Here is a 20,529-nt window from a genome sequence, read left to right on the forward strand (position 1 = left end):
GGTGTGGCATAATTCCAGCGCTCAGCATGAAACGCCGGCACCCCGACGGAGTCTCGGAGAGTGAAGGGCGCCAAGTGGTCGCTGAAAACTTCACGAGCGACCCGGGACTTAAATTAAAACACCGTTTTTTTTTTGTTTTAACTTTATTTAACATCCTCTTAAGAAAAAAAACTTTATTTGACATGAAGGATGTTAAATAAAGTAAAAAAAAAAAAACAACCCCCCCCCGATGTTTTAATTTAAACCCTGTGCGGACGCACACCTGTAAGGCCGGCCCTGGCGGGGGCTTCCCGGCCCCTTTGAGTGGCGGACCCGGTCGCAGTTGCAGCGGGCTTAAGGGGCAGGTGCATTTTTCGGTGCACAAGTTTATAGCAAGATGCACAAAACATTTCATAAAAGCCAAAATACACCTACATTTCCATTCCGACATGTCATGTTTGGGACAGTCTATTTTAGTAGTATTCATTTTAATTCCAACTATGTACCACATGAGAGATACAAAAATAAAATACCTGTATTAACACCAATATAGGCTATGCAATGTTATACTTCAAGTGTAAAAAAGGAACTATTATTTATTAACTCTAGTTACCTGGGGAAAGAAATATATTTTTGCGAGCAGTTGATAGGAAAGCTACAGGTTGCAGGTGCAACTTATAACCGTTACAAAAATAAAAATGCCCTGGTCCCCAAACCTTAATAGAATTTAAGATACTGGAAACGGCATGTGATGTAATTCTCTGCACTAAGGGAATGGCATCCGTAGTTCCCGCTGGTCTCTAATCTTTTGTTCGGAGCTTGGAAGACACTGACCCCGGCATATAACAGCCCTCTGCCATAGTGACCGTCGAACCAGTTGCCTCAGATTCTGGTATTGTTCTGTAGGCAGAGTAGTGGTGTAGCAGGAGAGGATGACCCGCAGCAGCCCCTGGAATTCTGATACCACATCCATGTGTTCGTCAAGGCGACCGAAGTCTGTTGTCCTGTCGGTTAATCCCGGTAGAAAGTAAGTGTCCCTCAGACTAAGAAGCAATCCCGCCGCTTGCCACCAATGTCACGGGGCTGGCTAGTCCGACCGACTGCCTCCGCTCCCTTAGCCTGGGACAACACTTTCCCCAGTTCCCCAGTCACTAGCCGAGACTCAGTGTAGGGTAAAACCAAACGAAGACTGATTTATTTTGGACACACAGGGCTGGATATATCCATCAAAACACACATTTACATAAAATAAGATATTGGGACACAAACCGCCCCCCTTAATCTGCCTCCCAGAGACAACAGGGGCAGTAACGAGATTAACAATACAATGGGGGGGAGACTGATTTATACAACATTAAACTGAAACAATGGCAGTCACTCCCTGGTTGCAGATCCTGGGTGTCTGCTGGAGATAATCCCCTCAGCAAGTGATGAGAGGATACTGCTGGGGGTAGCCACAGAAGTCTTTACAAACCCAGGGCCCATAGTCAATAGGGAGGAGGCTGGCAGTCAGGATTCTCCAGTGGTCCCAGTGATGGAGGGTTCCGTCACAGCATTAAACATAGAGATAACATTACCCTATGGGCATTCCATCAATACTGTCATTCACCTGTCATTCCATAGAACACAGCTATAATTCCACTTAATATGAGGTTTAGAACCTATAACTGTACTAGGGGAGTATACATGACAAAGTTCTATATGATATTTAAGATGGTTTTCTCTAAAAAAACAAGTTTAATTTTTCTCCCATTATATCCTATGGGCATTCACTCAAAACTGTCATTCACCTGTCATTCCATAGAAAGTAGCTATAATCCCACATAATCTGAGTTTTAGATCCTGTGTCTGTGCTAGGGGAGAATGTGTGCCAAAGATCTAAATGATATGTTTTAAATTCAAAATCAATTATTCTTTTACCTTCCATTATAGTTGATGGGCATTCCTCCCCATTATAGTCTATGGGCATTCCTCCCCATTATAGTCTATGGGCATTCCTCCCCATTATAGTCTATAGGCATTCCTCCCCATTATAGTCTATGGGCATTCCTCCCCATTATAGTCTATGGGCATTCCTCCCCATTATAGTCTATGGGCATTCCTCCCCATTAAAGTCAATGGGCATTCCATTTTGTCATTCGTTTTAGTATGTCCCGTTTTATTTTTCAGAGTGATGTCTTTTTTCCTTTATGATTGTACCACACTTTGTCTGAAATGAGTATCACGTGTATGTGTCTGATTAGATTTGGGAGGATGATTGCAAAACGTGCTGGGAAGAGATTAGGCAAACATAGTATAACAATGCAACAAACTGCAAAAAAGAGGAACTGAGATACCGCACATGTGAGGGAATATTAATATTGCTGTAGAAGAAAGTGGTGGACAAAGTGCGCTCTGGGACACTGAACAATTGAACGTGGGTTACAATATTTTGTTTTTCCTGTTGTGACATCGCAGTGATGTCAGCTTACATCAACTTTCTACTGACCCACAGAGCATGCAGTCTATGACGCACTATTGTAGACTATTACCCTTAAGGGTTACTTCACTTCTAAATTCTAATTGATGGACATCAGAGGTTGCCATTTTATTGTTAGATTGGGAGTAGGAAACATTTTACTCTTTTATATTTATTTTACTTTCTGCTACTGCTGCATCCACTATTTTTAGTATTTAATGTTATTAATACAAACTGAAAACGATAAAACAGATCGATGCCTGCTTTTGCAGTAATCTGTAAGACACAAAGATAAGTAGGACTGCGACGCAGGGCAATACACATTACAGTTAACGCAAAGCTCAAAAATCCACCAAAATACCTTGAATCTGCTTAAAACCCCGAAGACGTTCAAAAGACCACAGTTGGATAACTGCATCTAAAGCACCTTGAGCACCAAGAACAAATGTGCCAGATTTAGATGGCAGAAGACAGGCTGCAGCGTGGCAGATCTTCACAAGATAAGAAGGGGAGTAGTGTGTGTCAGTGTGTATATGTATAGCACTGGAGTCAGTCTGTGTGTGAATAAAGGTATAGTGCCGATATTAATCGCAAAACGAGTAATGTGTTCACCTACCAGGGGTCGAGTCCCCACTGAGGTTGGCCAAATGGGGTAAATAAATTCAGTATATCACATGCATCATGTTGTTTGATATTTATTTCTTCGACGTTGTGGACTTCAATCCTATTGATGTTGGAGAATTGTTGACAGCGGGTATACGAGAATACATATTATAGATCCATATGGGATGTTTCTTGCAACATACTTTGATCTAAATGTATATTGTTATTCTGCCAGATTCGGTTTATATATGTATTGTGTTATTGTGTGTATGGTGTTGTGTATGTTATAGTATGGCATTAGCATGAGTGTGTATGTTAGTGTGTGACTGTATGGTGTTTGTGTGTAAGTGTAAGAATAATGGTTGAACAAGATTGAGCCTTTTCACGAAGGGTTAACTGCAGTACCGTACAAAGTGGTGCAACACTGAAGAAAAGTGTGTTTTATGCCATATTGTTCTAATACATTTCGTTTAACTACAGACCAGCTGGCAATACATGAAAATAAAACATTACTCAGAAAGAACGTTGGATCCTAATTTTTTTGGCTAGCTCCTAGATCCAAACCCAATGAGTCGGCCCCTGGCGGAAGCGATACTCGAGTATGCGCATGCAGTATTGGCAACAGCCTCGAGGTGCTGCTCCTGACTGGCCTTTGCTTTTAGGAGAGAGCCTTTGGTTTCGAAGGCATGGCCGGCCCTTAAACTGAACTTCATTAATGTGTTAATAACATTAAGAGGAAGAAATCGGTCATCTGCAAACTTGTTTTTGTGGTCGCTGTCCCTTTTTTAAAGTCTTAAATCAACAATGATTGGAGCAGCCAATTGGCATTTATTAACTGCTGGATTCAAAATCTTATTTCCTTCTCTTATATCAAAATACTCAGTTTATATTTAGATTATATCTTCCTCTCTGTCACACACGCACCTACAACTTGTTTAGTGAATAAGCCCCAATATATAAAACATCACAAAGTGGACGCATAAGCAGAATAAACTTTAAAGTAGTCACAATTCAAAGGAAAATTATGTGATTTTTTTCACGCAATACTCCTGCTTTTGCATTTTTCACGTATGAAGTTTTATTTCCATCCTGCAAAAATAAATCCCCTGGGATTATACAAACCGTTAGCGTTCATCGTCTGAAATCCTTTTATCTCTCTTTTCCACCGTGGTGTGCCTACTCTCTCCAACTACTCCCACTAAACTCAAGGGAAATTTGTCTTTGTGTGAGTTGGTGTATTTAGTAAACAATGAAGACGCCAAAGTTTCTGCGTTCAGTTTGTCCCACAGATTCACCCGAACGGCTGTACGCTATTAACCGACACTTAATTCATTGGAAATTCTTGCTAACATTTTTATTATATGAGGCTCTTCTGCAGAAGGGGATTGCCGGTATGCAAGAATTTTACTGTTATTACTATTCACTTCTTTTATTATAGAAGGAGAAGTTGATAAAATATTTCCCAAGTTGAAGTTAAATATTTTTTTGCTGTTAATTTTATGGCTGTTGCTTTGCGTAAATTAACATAATAAAAGTCAGTGGGTGTCCTATGTGAGACTCCACAATTTGGTACCAAATCCCATTCATTAACCTGGACAATCGTTTTTTTGATTTAAAGAATGAATATTTACAGCTTATTTTGATATGCATTCTTCTTTACTGGAGGTGCCAGCAACATTAAACATGAGGCTCTGTATAGGGAGCAGAAAAGCCAAGGGCTGCCAGTTGGGTCCATGGAATCCATCAAGCATCTAAAATAATCTACCATCACCAGTTATCGCTGTAGTTTAAACTGACAGGAAATATAAAAGTACTTTGCCGTTATAAAATATTAAATAAACAGTATGTTTCAGTCTTTTACACCACAGATGTTGCATTAATAAGGAACTTCTGTATCGGGATGTGTCGTGTATATTGTTCATTTTAATATTTCATTAATTTTGCGTTCTCTCTCATTGTAATGGTGCTAAAGAATCTGTTAGCTCTGTATAAATAAATAAATAATATTAACGTCTTACTTCTACAATACAGACGAATGTTCACCCCTTTCTTTTTTTTTTTCAGGTGACGTATATCTTTGCAACCGAATCAAATAACAAACAAAATGAAAGAGGAACTTGACAAAGCTGAATTTGGCATGTTTCCTGCTCAGGAGCATTGCGCCCGTCGGCTTTATAAATGTTTTAGAAAGTCGGGGACTTCTGATCTTTCAGACATGCTTTTGTCTTTAATATTGCTGTGTCTGTTAGATCTTGTATTTTTGGAGAATGCCAACATGTACAAACTCTGCCAGTCATCGACAATGGAATTCTATTACACGCTCTGTTGTGAGTAATAACATTTCTGTTCTATTATCAGCCTGATAGGACTACGTTACGTGTTGATAACCTGAGTTATTTCTAACAAAAGCCGATAGTGGTGTGATGGACCCAGAGGAGGTGGACAAAGATGTTCAGGATACTCTTCAGTGGATTCAGGGTCAAGACCTCGCCGTTGTCTTTTTCTTACGCAAGACTAACTGCCATTGCACTTGAAGAATAGACCTCAGAGGTCTTCAAAGCTGATGTGGCTCTGCATCTTGCTTTGTGAGCTCTGGTCTACTACAATGTATCAGAGGGTCATTGCTTATTGTCACAGTTTTCTGGTAATTGCTGAATTAAGGTTTCAGTCTTTACATGAGATAATATAGTTAGACAGGGCAGTAATAGATAACTTTTTAGCGCTACCACATGATTAAATGTGTTAAATGTAATCATCCCATCACATACCACAAAATAATGTCTATTACAAAAATATTTTCTATTCATGTTTTTCTTATTTTACTTTATTTTTGCCTTAATTGAAAAAAAATGTTCAAGCTTTTATAAGCCTTTTTTATTGACAGAGAATGAAATGAACAGGGTTTGGGGGTTCATAAAATCAATGTAGGGAATGTAGATTAATTAGATATGTGTCAGTAAAATATATCAAGCACTGTTATCCATACATTACCTGCTACCAAAAATGGAGGGTGGATGTGAAAAAAAAGGCATCGCACAAGTATGGGTTGCATCCATTAAATCTTTTAAATTAAGCTCATCTGAAGGACCACTTTTCTTTGTGAGCTACTTCCTGGAGGTTCAGGTGCCAGCCATGTCTTTTGGGTTTATCAGCCATGTGCATATTTTAGTTGATTAAATGCTATACAATTTTCTACTTCAACTTAATAAACATTTACGTTTTAAATGTGTTATATATATATTCAATAAGGTTTTACTTAAAAAACATGTTCATTGAATTTTTCCCTTATACTTTTTAGATGAAAGGAGTAAGCCAATCATTTCCATAGAACCCTGTGCTTCCAGCAGACAACAAAAAATGAATATCAGTTTAACATGGATACCAAGTAAGGATTTGCGTTTACTTTCACCAGTTTTAGAATTAGTGATTATTATTCGCTGGTAATTTTGTCATCCTTTATATTAATATTGCATTATTAAGCCCGTATATTTTTGGTCTAGCTTACTTTTTATCATATTATGTGCGGTACTAGATTGTTGCCATTTGAAAGATAATTTATGACATTTAAGCAAATACCAGCTTACTACCTGTTCATTTTTGAAGATTATGGAGATATTGTATGTTCACAGCAATGGACTTGCATCGTCTGCTTCTTACTGTTGATGTTTGGTACCAGTCTGCAAAAGTGTCAGAAACCAGAATGGATATTTGTACTGGGGTTGATGATGAATTTGACTTTTGTGGAAAATTAAAAGGAGGTAAGTATTGTTCAAAACATATTACTATTTTTATTAGACATATGCAAATGGACCAAAAATGTTTCAGACTAATTTTCCATTTCATTTTTGATCAATTCATGGAAATAAAATTTAATTTCCTGCCCTTTCTATTCAGATGAAATTTGAAGGGGTTTTCCATTCAGAAACATTGTTGGCATTCCCTCATTCACTCTTACACTCTCTTTACGGTATCATTCACATTCTCTCACACTCTCATTCACTCTCTCTAACACTCTATTTGAATGTCTCCCAACCTTCTCTGCTGACTACTTCTGTATCCTTGTCTCCTTTTCGCTTCTCCGTGAACCAGGCCTTCTGGAGCACTTCTGCAAAAGGGCAGAGCCTCTCACTCACCCTCTCCCCTGATGCGCTTTTGTGGAAGTGCTCAGAGAGGCCAGAATAATGAAGACGGATTCCTTCACCTCATCTTATCATTACTGTGTGCGTCTCCCTTACCACTACTCTGCTTTTCCTATCATATCCTTACCAGTCAGAAATGTGACCTCATTCTCTGTTGAAGAGATGTGTACCATAAGGTCACAATTCAGTCACAATGTGTCTTAGAACATTGGATGGATTGTACAATTTCTTTAAATCTTGTGTAAACTAAGAGCGGCCTGCTTTATGAGCTACTGATGCGATCAGCGAGGCATGAAAAACCTGGTTCCACTTGGGGTCTCTACTAAAAATGGATTGGTGGTTTTGTATTCTATTCACATTAAGTATAAAAGTTTTATATTAGTTGTGGTTGCCTGTGGATAATTATATCTCTGAAAGAAGCTTTAATGTAGCAGAAAGGTAAGATGCACATTTTTCCTGCTAGAGTGCCTGCATGCCTTCTGTTTTAAAACACAGAACATCACAGTCAAACAAACAAAAAGTAGGTAAATGCTAATAAAATATTAATTTTCAGCACCAAGCCCACAAACCCCATAATCTTAGTTTCAAGACTAAATTTGCTCGACATATAACCTCTACACCACCATTTTGAGCCGAATTAGTCTCATATGCTAATGGTAGTGGAACAAATGAGGTAATATTTGAGGACATACACCAGATAAACAAAGGTTTGTTTTTACTAAAATGAGAGTGCTTTATGCATTATGAAATACCAACCCTGCCAAGTTTCTCCTGCAAGAATGGTTGAGCTGGCCCTCCATGGTTCAATCTGCAAATTTGCAAATGCATGGGGGGATTCTCAAGAACCCTCCCATATGCATTCGCCCCCTCCTCCTAGCTATTTGGTGTGCAGGAGATGGGTTGTCTGAATTCTGCATTCCTGAGTAGGCTTAATGAGAACCCTGTGCACATGTGAAAAAACCTAACCATTTACACTCACTGGCCACTTTATTAGGTACACCTTGCTAGTACCGTGTTGGACCCCCTTTTGCCTTCAGAACTACCGTCATTCTTCATGGCATACTTTCTACAAGGTGCTGGAAACAGATTTTGGTCCATATGGACATGATGGCATCACGCAGTTGCTGCGGATTTGTCGGCTGCACATCCATGATGCCAATCTCCCGTTCCACCGCATCCCAAAGGTGCTCTATTGGATTGAGATCTGGTGACTGCGGAGGCCACTGGAGTACAGTGAACTCATTGTCATGCTCAAGAAACCAGTTTGAGATGATGTGAGCTTTATGACATGGTGCATTATCCTGCTGGATACGCAGAGTCTGACCCTGCCATCTGAATGTCGCAGCAGGAATCGAGACTCATCAGATCAGGCAACGTTCCTCCAGTCTTCCACTGTCCAGTTTTGGTGAGCCTGTGCGACATGTAGCCTCGGTTTCCTGTTCTTAGCTGACAGGAGTGACACCCGGTGTGGTCTTCTGCTTCTGTATCCCATCTGCTTCAATGTTCGATGTGTTGTGCGCTCAGAGCTGGTATTCTGTATACCTTGGTTGTAACGAGTGGTTATCTGAGTTACTGTTGCCTTTCTGTCATCTCAAACCAGTCTGCCCATTCTCCTCTGACCTCTGACATCAACAAGGCACTTTCGTCCACACAACTGCAACTCACTGGATACTTTCTTTTTTTTCCGGATCCGGAGATGGTTGTGAGTGAAAATCACAGTAGATAAGCAGTTTCTGAAATACTCACCAGCCTGTCAGGCACCAACAACCATGCCACGTTCAAAGTCACTTAGATCCCTTTTCTTCCCCATTCTGATACTCGGTTTGAACTTCAGCAAGTTGTCTTGACCACATCTACATGCCTAAATGCATTGAGTTTCTGCCATGTGATTGGCTGATTAGCCATTTGTGTTTAGAAGCATTTGAACAGGTGTACATAATAAAGTGGCCAGTGACTGTATTTCACTAATACAAACCACTGGACCCCACATTAGAATTTCTGTTTCAGCTCTTGAGCTGCAGCTTCTTCATAAAGTAAGTAATTTAGGAGGAAAAAGAAGGATGCCAGGGAAGGAAAGAGGGCCTGTCCTTCCTTAACAGGGGCACCTGGGAAGTATGCTAAAGTTGAAATTACCACCTGCAAATGACCGATAAATAATCACCAAAGTGAATATATCTTCATGTTTAAGATTAGATTGGATTCAGTATGAAATGTTATTGTTACAGTGTTATGTCAACATGGGAATTGTTGACTTTGTTATGTTTACAGCAACAGAAATTATACTTTTTGGTTTCTTGTCTGTATAATTTGTTTCTCTGCCTTTTGGCTAAGATCAAGTAAATATATAGCATATAAAGCCCTGAGGTGTTTTTTTGTTTCACCCAGATTAGGGGAAAGGTCTGGGTGTGTGCACTAATCATGGGACATGTTTTGGACACTTGCACGCCAAAATGCACTCTAACGTTCCAGAAACTTGTATTTTTACTTCACACTAGCCCCAGCCTACATAGGTTAGATGCACGGTAAGAAGGATTTTTTTACCACACCAGGCTAATATGGCTGAGGTCATGATTGCCACCTTTTAATTTTTGTTTTTCACCTTTTTTGCCCTCACAATTTCACTACTTTTTGTTGCATGTGTGATATGAAATTATTTATTGTCATTTTTTCACTTACATTTTTCAGTCACAGAACATGGTCATGGTAGAACCGTATCCCCTGAAGATGTGTTTCTTGTATGGTGAGGGAGGAGTAGTATCTCTTGAGGGTGCCTCCTACCTTAGACATTTCTCTGGCCGAGAAGGGAGGGAAGGGGTTGTAAATCCCTTGGGGGAGTACGACCCCGAAGTGAATATAGGGGATCCTGTTACCACTAAAACCCTTACACTGAACCTTTGGGCTTAAAAAAGTGTACTCTTTGTATTTGTGCAACTAATACTTTTTCATTTTTGTTTTATCTGCAGAAACGGTACATGTTAGGCTTGAAAAAGGACTCGAAAAGTTTCCTCCAGTAAAGGTATGAAATGTTTTTTTTTTGCAGTACTTCACCTGAAATCACTACATTTAAAAAAAAATACAGATGTGAAGCCTGATTGCTGAACCGCGATATATTCTAACCAGTCATTTTAAAAATAAAATATTAAATCACACAACTCAAGTTATTATTATTGTTAATATTATTACCTATGTGTGGCTTTTATTACCTGATGAATTGATACGATGTAAATTAATTTCATCAATTAATAGACAGCACTGTCTCTTTCTCTCTGAGTATTCCTGTTAGGGCTATCTCCAGTACGTTAAATGTTTAATGTTAAATGTTTAATGTCTTTCAGTGCCCCCCCCCCAGATACAGGATGGCAAGAGTGGGCCCACCAAGTGGGATCCCATGCATAGTGGCAGTCGGAGTGCACCTGTATCTGGAATCAGTTAAAAAAAAAAAGATTTTTCACAAATAAAGGGGATTTCTTGCTCAAAAATGTTTGGTTGCAGAAGACTATTGCAAAATTGTAGCCATCTACTTCCTTTTTGTGTCAATGGATTCTGTGACTTGTGGCTTTTTTTCTTAGGCTATATTCAGTTTGTCTAAAAAAAGTGTGATTAAAACTAAAAAGATAAAGATTTGTATATATAATTTTGTGTCTTGTGTACTGTTTGAAGCAGGTTCTTATAGAGAGACTTAATCTTAACCTGAACAGGTAGATTGACATTTTTATACTATTTATTGGTTTTCCTCATGCGATATGGGTGCATTTACTGATCCACAAGACCATGTGTAGACTATGTGTCTACTGTAATCTTATACAGTAACTATAGAAACCAGCTCTTCGATGACCCTGGCTCTGCTGCAGACTAGGACTTGCGGTGGGGTGTCATCATTGTAGCTGGGAACTTGTGGGCTCCGGCACGTCAGGACATGGTCAGCACTACGCACTGATGTCGGTGGGTGGTCCCGCTGAAGTCACCCCCATTTAAAGGGGGAGCTTGCCAAGACCCCCCTCCCACAACCTGGAGGATTCAGGTGTTGACCAAGGTTTAAGTTCCCAGGTATGCTCATCATAGACAGTAGACAGAATATTTCCAGTTCATCCCAATATTTAACTGAGAAGTGCTGCCAATTCTCCCATTTTTACTCATACGTCCGTCGATGACTATGGAACGCCTTTCTGTTTTTTAGTCTCTAAACCAAATAATTATACCTAGAAACTCTCCAGGTTTATCATCCCAGAGATTCTGGGAGAAGCGCCACATCTCCGGGGTCGCCACCGAAAAACTCTGGGTCACGAGAATGGCGTTCTGACACGCCTCCCTCCCTGCCCATTTCCCCGTTAAAAAATGGCGTGCCCCACCATGCCAGCAGGACCGCCCACCCACATTAGTGGGACTACCTGCCAGCATCACACAAGGGGGGTTCTTGGTAGCCGGTGCCATAAAGTTCCCAGGTATGAAAATTTTACATTAAACAAAGGGACACTTGTGTAAAATGATTAAAGTATTGATGAAACCTTTTGTATAGATATCGGGTGATAAGGGCAGACAGTGGAACCATGTTTAGGGATTGCCTTGACCCTGAGCTCACCCACACCTAAGCTGACAGGCCTACACCAGTGAGCAAGGGCAGGATACAGTGCAGGTCTGGTCAAGAGAACTATCAGTTCGTGGGTAACTAGGAGCGAGGCACAAGTAGCACTCACGAGGACCAGATGACTCAAGTTTTTTATCATCAGCAACTTAAGAGTAGTCCAAAGCATCGTACCCAAAGGATAATTCAGGAGAGTCGTCATGCCAAGAGTGGGAAACACCAGAATAAAGGAACACAAGGATATCTGTGGATGAGGTGTAAACAAGTCCGGAGGTCACCTACAGGATTCAAACGGAGAGGGCACACCAGTACCAGAAGTCTAAAAACAGACCAAGGTCATGAACTGGAGAGTCCAACAGTGTGACAGGGTCAGGAACAGATTAGCAGGAGGCAGATCAGGGAGTTCCAGAGTCACACTTGTGTGAGTACAAATACAACAAAGCATCTGTCCGGTAGCTGCCCATAGTTTAAAAAAGGTGGGTCAGACCTATTTGCATGCTCCCCCAAGATTAGATTGTGGCGCCTTTAAGAAACCCCCCCATCTGGTGGGCATGCGACAAGACCCAAGTGATGTGGTAAAGCCGAGGGCAGGGTGGGGACTCTGACGCTGCCAGGCTTTGGGGACCCTGCTACCTGGATTTGAAGCATAATCCTGGTTGTGCAACGCGGGAGAGCTTTTCTGAGACAACTCCAAAATTATACTGGTTGACAAACAAAAGGCTCGAAGTAGTTTTAATCAATTAATTTAGTTGTGATTTTGACATTGCCTGCCACTTTTATAGCTACTTATTATATACGGTATCATTACAATTCTTGCATTCTTTATTTTCAGGGCAAGTTCACTGCAAATTTTAACCTATATGCTGGTGAAGAGGAAGAACTCGTCTTTTGCGCCACAGCCATTGGTATTCTGATGATTTAACTTAATACAAAAGTAAAATAGGCGTGAATTTGTACTATGGATACTATATGTATATAAGCTAAACCAGCTGATTTACTGCAGATTCATCCTGAGCCTTAAATGTAAGCTATGTGTCTTTGCTGCAGAGCATTTTTGTTTCAGAGATTATACAAAGAGATTACTATTACAAAGAGATAGCTAATAAGATGGCCCCTACACCTTCTTAGAGAACGAACTGCCTTGTGGAGGCCAAGCATCTTCCACAGCCATGTGTTTACTTGCAAAGATTGCAGTGTGCATGTTTTATTTGCAATAAACATGATTTCTTAATAATATGCCTGAAGAAGAGACCCAGATAGCATTGAAAGCTTGCAATCCCTTATACACCTGTTAGCCAATAAAGGAATCATCTTTACCAAATTTGCTTTTAAGTGTTTTGTATACTTTTTTTTAAAGAGATGGCACTGTAATACCCAAGAACTATATGTTAATGCTAACAATATGGAGCCAATTTAGTCAACCTCTAGCACAACAGTCAGTCAGTGTAATTATTTGCAAAACACCTATGTACAGCACTTTGGAATCTGTCGGCACTAAATATAAAAAAGGTGATGTTACTAAACATATGTTCAAAAGTAAAGTATAATAATTGACTATGTACAAACAAAATGAGTAATTTCCAGCACCAAGTACTTAGTTATTTCCCTAAAATATTAATCAATGTGAGATTGTTCATCTCACTAAGAAGTAAGGCCCCCTTTAACTGTGGTCTAGCATCTTAATGCAAAAATAGGAGTCTGGATCTGGTCAAGGGCTGCCAGGTGACACTAGCACTATCCTTCATGCCTAGCTCCAGTTGAGGTTCTTCTACCCATTTACTGTCACACCCCAAAAAGTATACATTACAGAGAGGACGACATATATCAACCGAGGCTCAGAGGATCCCCACGACAGCAGCTGAAATTCACCGTATAGTATTTGAAATTTCAAAACAAAAAACTAATTTGTAAGTGAAAATCTGGTATCGGTTTGGAAGCTTTCCATTTCTGCCTTGTAGGCTTCGATAAAGCCTTTTGAAAGCATTAAGAATATGCAGCTTAAATGCCATATAACATTAAAAATATGTAAATCGTGCAACGATTAGCTCTGCCAACTCAGAAACTAGGTCATTTGTTAAAGTCACTGCAAACCATATATAACACCGTGTTCAGGGCCGGCCCTGTAATGGGGCAGACTGGGGCAATTGCCCCAGGCGGCACTTTAGAAGGGGCGGCACTTTGCCGGCCCCAAGCGTTTTTTTTTTGTTTTTTTTTGAAGCGGAGGAGAGAGAGAGGGGCACCGAGTGGTTTTCGCTTACTCTCTCCTCTCCTCTGCGGCGAGTCTCCCTGTTCGGTCTCGGTGCCGGCTTGTAATGCAGAGCGCCGGAAGTGACGTGAATTTCCGGCGCTCAGCATTACAAGCCGGCACCGTGGCAGAGCAGGGAGACTCGCCGCAGGACTGTTTAAAGGTAAGTACCGGGGGGGGATAGATAATGGTGTCGGCGAAGTTTAAAATGCCGCCCCCCCCGGGCGTCGGCGGGGGGGGGTGGCATTTTAAACTTAGCCCCAGGCGCCGTTAAGTCTTCGGCCGGCCCTGACCGTGTTCTTCTGTTTTTGAGCCTCTGCTTACAGGCAACGATGTCCACACTTATCTTTTCAATGATTCTGTTTTAGAAACATTTCAAGCAGTTTCACTGAGAAAATGTGACTTATTGGTAAACTCAATTTACATTTTTACATTTGTGTGTTACTGTGTTTATGTGCGGTACCATTCCATAGTTAAATGGGCTTTGTGTGTGCTTTGTGTAGGTGTGATGGGTAGAAGGCCAAGACACGAAAAGAACATTTAATCAGAGTCAATGTTAAAGACTAAAATCTAGGACAATTGCGGTATTCTTGTGTAAAGCCCCATGGTTAACCGAAGAATAAAACTGCATAAGGATTTTCCACCACAGATGGGATGCTGTTTGTCCATAGAACATTTAGATTAAGGGCGTCATATCTCTGGTTCTCTGAAGAGCACATGGTTCCAACAACATAGACCATGCAGCTGTCTTTCCGCAAACTGTAATTATGGAGTATTACATCACAGGAATTCCTGAAATCATAAGGCGATTCTGTAAGTTTTTTAACATATGTGCAGAGCAGATGAAGCCTGGCAATAATTGTATTTTTCCTTAGTCTCCAGGAAGAGTTAAAATACCTTTCCTGCTTCTGTTTGGACAGGGAGGAAGGAAATTTATAGGGAAAAAAACTCAGATGTAGCTTTATATTTAACGCAGTTTCATGGCTTTGTTTTGTATTTAAGACTGGCAATAAGCTATTTTAACACCTTGAGTGTCAAAAGGCTAAGCAGTATGTTCTGTTGAGTACACTGTCAGCAATGTATTCGGGCCTAGGCTACACTGGACCAAGTAGAAAGGACTAGGGCAATGTAGGGGGGCGGCAGGCAGCGCTGCCCAATCTTTTCCATCCACCTTTGCAAAAGCTTCCTGACCAAATCAACATCAATCAGAAGTAAACAATAGGGAATGGAAAGTTATTGGGGAGGGATAATCATGAAGACCCAGTGAGAAGGAATATATATATATATATATATATGTAGCCTATTTTAAACTACAAACACAGTAACATTTGTTTATTTAGTGTTTAGAATTATAAAATGTAGGATTTGGGAAAAATCCTTTGTAATAGACTGGCTTTAAATTATTATTTACATTTTCTTTTGATAATCGTCCAATGGAGAATAAGACTGAACCAAACCATATTTTAGGGTCAATTTTCAATATTTGAAACTTCCATAGTATACATTTGTAGTGCCATTCCATGCTTTGTATAATTTTATGAAAACTAGTAAAAGCAGTGCAACTAGAAAGCAAAAATCTTTTTATTCCAGCACTTGATGAACATTTCAAAATGATTGTAAAGTATTTGAGCTGGACAGGACAAGCGATGCCCATTCCTAAGAACTTTCAGGAGTTCCACTGTCCCTTGATATCCTATTCCGATTTCATGTTATTGGGGTATGACAATAGATAATAATAATAACAATAATAATTTAAGGGCAAAAAGAAAGGGCATTCAATGACCTCTATACCAAATACTCTTCTAGACCAAGGGTGTGGGAAAAGGGGTGCAATTATACTCTATCTAAAAAATGTTTCTTTTCTTCCAAAGTATTTTGTAATTTCACTTTGAGAATATATTTAGATTTTTTTTTCTGTTAAAAACATGGATTTTACGTCTGTTGTTTGATGTACTTGAATGTAATTTGTCCCTAATGCGAGGGACAGTTTTATTTTCTTTCATACATGAGATAAGTTGTGATTGGTCACATTCATGCTCCAGTAGCCATAACTGAAACAATGTTTAGACTGACACAAAATCTATATCAGCTGACTTCAGCCCTCACCAGGATATAACCGAGGGTGAGAGAAACGGATGGCATTTTCCCAGTCTGAGAATTAACTACAAAAGGGGAAAAAATCTGAATGCTGTTCTAGCCATTCCTATAGAATATATTCATATAACGCAAAAGGATTGATTCTCTGTTCTGTCCTCTTTCAAACTTTGACAAGAGAACATTTTAGTTGTGTTTATGTCATGTATTTGTATAATTATGATTAAGAGCAAAGGAAAATATATTCTAGCACTGAAGTGGCATATATTATATTAATAGTTCTAATATTTTTTCCCAAGTGTGTCTGTTTATTCACTTACTTTTATTAATCATTCATTTCTGGTATAATCTGTAAATTCCAAAGTCTGGATTTTGCTTTTCAAATCAATGTCATTTCAAGTACGTGTCCAGCAGGATGAACACAGGGCTTGACGGCTTTAACTAGGCAGCTGGAAAGTAAAAAGAAAAAACAAACAAATAAAAGTAAAAAAATCAACAACATATGGAAGCAATTCTTTTGATGTATATTTTATTTGTATAAAGTTATAAATTTTAGATTAGAGATCTGAAGATGCTCACCTTTTGTTCTTAAAATGATAAATTTATGTTATTAATTGTACTGATTACTCATTGTTCTTGTTTTGAAGTCTTTGTAGTGATGATTTTCAACTCGTAAAGCTTAATTTATTGGAAATAATTGGCATCACTTGGGTTTTCTCTTTATCCTACCACGTTAGGCTATAGTTTCCATCAGGGTCATCTCCACTAATTCTCTCTCCTTTGTGTCAGGATATCTCATAATTTCAAGAGGTTCACGAGGAATCCTTAGTGAAGAGACTCCAGAGACCTCCATCTCTAGATTACAGGACTGTTTTCGGGGGGGGGGCATGGTATAATTGCCCCCTAAAGTATGTTATGCATATTCCCAACATTTCAGGTGTACAAATCAGGACACTGGTGTTGGCTGTGGGGCAAGAGGTGGGAAGGTGCAGGGCTGCCCCAGAAGTAGGTGGGGCAGTTTGTGCGACCACCTACTGGCCTTACCTGACCTGCATAGCCACCCCGCAAGTTGCATAGAGGCAAAGTGAGTTTCAATAGAGGCCTGTGCTTCAACAGCACAGACCACCTTTGTTTTTTTCCCCTCCCTGGTTAAGGTGGTCTTCTAATATCCCCAACTGGCACTTGCTGCCTAAAAATCATGACAATGTCTGAAAATTGGGACTGTTGGGAGGTATGGCATGGGCCTAGGGCAGCTGTCGACTTTGCCCCATATTAAAAAAGCCCTGGCTTCCAGTAAAGGAAAGGAATTAGCCTAATTTGTCAGAATAAATTGGTCAATTCTCCTGGTATAAAGGTATGACTGATTTCTAATGCATGAATAATAATAATATTTCACAATTATAATATAATGTCTGAGTGACTGAGAAGAAAAATGTATGACAGTTCAGCATATATCCACTAGGTGGCAGATGATATATTTCGTTTAACAAGATGTGTGTAGATGAAATGGAATTTAACTCATTAAAAAGGTCAAGTTAGGAGATTTTGGAAAGCAAGAAGGATATCTGAAGACACTAAGCCATTGTGATCTGTTTATGAAAACACAGTGGGTTATGCATAATCGTGCTGGAGGGAGAATTGTTGGGCAAACATCACTGGCATTATATCTATACCTGGCTGGCACTGTAAGCTGTACAATCAGGTGCACAACTACTCCAAATTAGGCACAAAGTAAATTAATATAATCAAAATCCTATATTAATTTCATTTAACAAATCTAGTGAGTTTGGAGGTGCGTGAATGATTAATAAAAATAAGCCATGATTTTTTTCTACAGTGTATAAAAGCTTTGTGAGTCCTGGGTCAGTTCAATACAGTAGTAGCATATCAGATCTATGGTAACTTATATGTCCTTATACCAGTTATTATTTGAGCTACCCAACAAATTCTTTAAATAGGGATAATTCTAACCTTTCCATTATGTCCACATTAGATGTACTCACATGTTTGTTTTGCTGTTTAATATAACGTTGACTAAATAGATTTTCTTATTCAAGCCATCCTTTACTAATGTTGTCCTTAATTGTAAAAGTGTAGTCGCATAAAACAAGGGCATGTTTTTAGTGTGGTTGTCATATGATATGCCTTCACCCTTCTCCTAATAGTCTATATTCACCTAACCCACCTAACCCACTTTGACTCTTCCATGATCATTTACAATCAGGTTTCCATGACCCTTGTACTGCTCATTCCTGGAGAAGATCCCCCTCAAAATGACACAACACCAATAATGACACTCGAGCCAGACATGTTTGTTAATTGAATTGGCGGCAACATTTATCTACCAAATGATTATTATTATTATTATTATTATTATCTTGTATTCATATAGCGCAGCACTTATAAAGGTTCAGCTCCGGTGCCTCACATATTCTCTATCTATACTTCCTTCCTTGGTTTCTGTGTGCTGTTTGCTGATAACCCTAATCTATCTTTCTTCTCTTGATGTATTCTTGCATTACTAACTTTCCCTCTGATATTGCCTTCTGGATGGCACCCCACTACCCAATTTCTCCGGACTGAACTACTAACCATCATCCATTCTCCTCTATTTCAAATTACTGACATCTCAATCACAGTTGACAAGGGTAAAATCTTATTGGCAGCCCAAGTTCACTGCCTTGGTGTTATACTGCTATTTCCTTCCCCATCTCATTCAGTCACTTAGCAAATATCATCTGTAAAACATCTCTCAAAGAAGTTCTTTCCTTACACAATGTACAATTAAAATACTTTGTGCTATCCCATCTGGATTATTGTACCTTCCAACTAGGCAAAAACTATTTTCCCTTTATGGTTGGCCCTGTTTACTTTTCCCAATTTGTGTCCCTGAAACCCTATATTGCAAATGGGAAGGTGGCGGTACTTGTATATTTTTGAGGGCAGTTCAGACTTTATTATAGTTTTAAATGTACAATTGTACAATTTAAAGCTATTTTTGTGTATCATACAGTTAGGTGCAGATCTGATTTTCTGTACATTGTATTGTTTGGATTATCGCATCTCCCTACTAAATTGCCTTTCTCACCTTTCATGACTTTAATCCATCTTGAACACTGCTGTCAGGTTAATCTTATTCCAAACCTCTTCATCTGATGCCCTGCTGTGCCAGTCCCTCCACTAGTACCTCATACCTTTCAAACTTCTCAGCCTTCCAAAACTTGCCGAAAATGCTGTTAATAAAAAGGCACCCACGACCTCTGCCCATACCTGTAAATTAACTCTTAAATACCCTATTTGCCCAGCTGACAAATTGTATCTCTTCTCAGCCATTCTCACTTATTCCCACTCTAGTCTCACACACAATACCAATCATCTGGCTTCCTTGACTTCCTTAACAAGCCTTCTGTCAGATGTTACTTTACTTATTTTGGCTTTAAAACTTTAAAAACAATGAAGCATATGCTATATCGCCTTGCAGCATTTGGAAAAGAAAGGCCCCAACTGACCATCAGACAGGGTGAGGGTAGAGTGCTATGACTACAGAATACGTGGCTATCAGATAAATTGCTTTGGAAATAGTAGAGGCAAATGTTACAATGGATGGGTGGTCTAACTTTAGTTTGTGGGAGGGGCATAAGAAAGGGCTACCTACTGTATTTCCCTCTTATTACCATTTAGCACTGTATCATCTTTATTATATTCTAATTTTTGAACATTGTCTATAAATATGGTGTATGTGGCACCACTGTGGTGGCGCGGCACCGTGTGTGTGTGAGTGGAACCAAACCTAGAAGCCAGGCAAGGTAAAGTATATACAAAGGAGAAGTGTATATGTATGGCCTAACACATCTCCCAGCATGTGATATACTACTGAGCTCCAGCACTGGTTAGGTGAATGTTGTGTGTGGGGGTCTATTCAGACCCCATGCACATGCATGGAAAGCCCTCCAATTGATTTCAATGGGAGCACTGATTTGGCTGGTTTGGCAAATGATGACGCTTTCGATGATGTCCTCTCTGTCGATTGGAGGATCAGGGAGAGGACGTCACCACAAGCGCTGCCATTTTGGTAGAAGTTCCCTGCATTTACAGCTTGATGCCACTCCTAGGTGGTTTGCTACTTTGGTGTCAGTTTTGTCAGGAATCCTGTGGTCATTGTATGTGTCCCAAAAGTTCCAAAAACAGGATATATGCACTGTAGAACTACTTAGAATGTATAGCAGGGAAGGAGAGATTTCCAGGACAGCAAAGTTAGTTTGCTCTTTAATGGTAGACGCTTATCTGCAACCATTTGTTTAGATCACAATGAAAACAGTGGGGGCACCAGGACGGTGTGTTCTGAGATGAACTCAGGCGCTGTACTCAGAACATCTGACAAGTACAGCTGTTACTGCGCTTCTCCGAGGAATGAATAATCTATTGCCAA

The 20,529-nt window shown here is 39.7% G+C and overlaps 1 protein-coding gene across 1 annotated transcript; it reads left to right on the plus strand.

The window, feature by feature from the left end:
• Window positions 1-5,121: 5,121 nt before the first annotated feature.
• LY96 (lymphocyte antigen 96) lies at window positions 5,122-12,705 on the plus strand. The gene is made up of 5 exons (XM_053467661.1): window positions 5,122-5,367; window positions 6,339-6,425; window positions 6,670-6,798; window positions 10,143-10,195; window positions 12,594-12,705. Exons 1-5 carry the CDS (start codon window positions 5,145-5,147, stop codon window positions 12,681-12,683), a joined length of 582 nt encoding a protein of 193 aa, XP_053323636.1. The 5' UTR covers window positions 5,122-5,144; the 3' UTR covers window positions 12,684-12,705.
• Window positions 12,706-20,529: the final 7,824 nt, after the last annotated feature.

The sequence above is a fragment of the Spea bombifrons genome, chromosome 5, assembly GCF_027358695.1.
Source record: "Spea bombifrons isolate aSpeBom1 chromosome 5, aSpeBom1.2.pri, whole genome shotgun sequence".
NCBI classification, from domain to species: Eukaryota; Metazoa; Chordata; class Amphibia; order Anura; family Pelobatidae; genus Spea; species Spea bombifrons.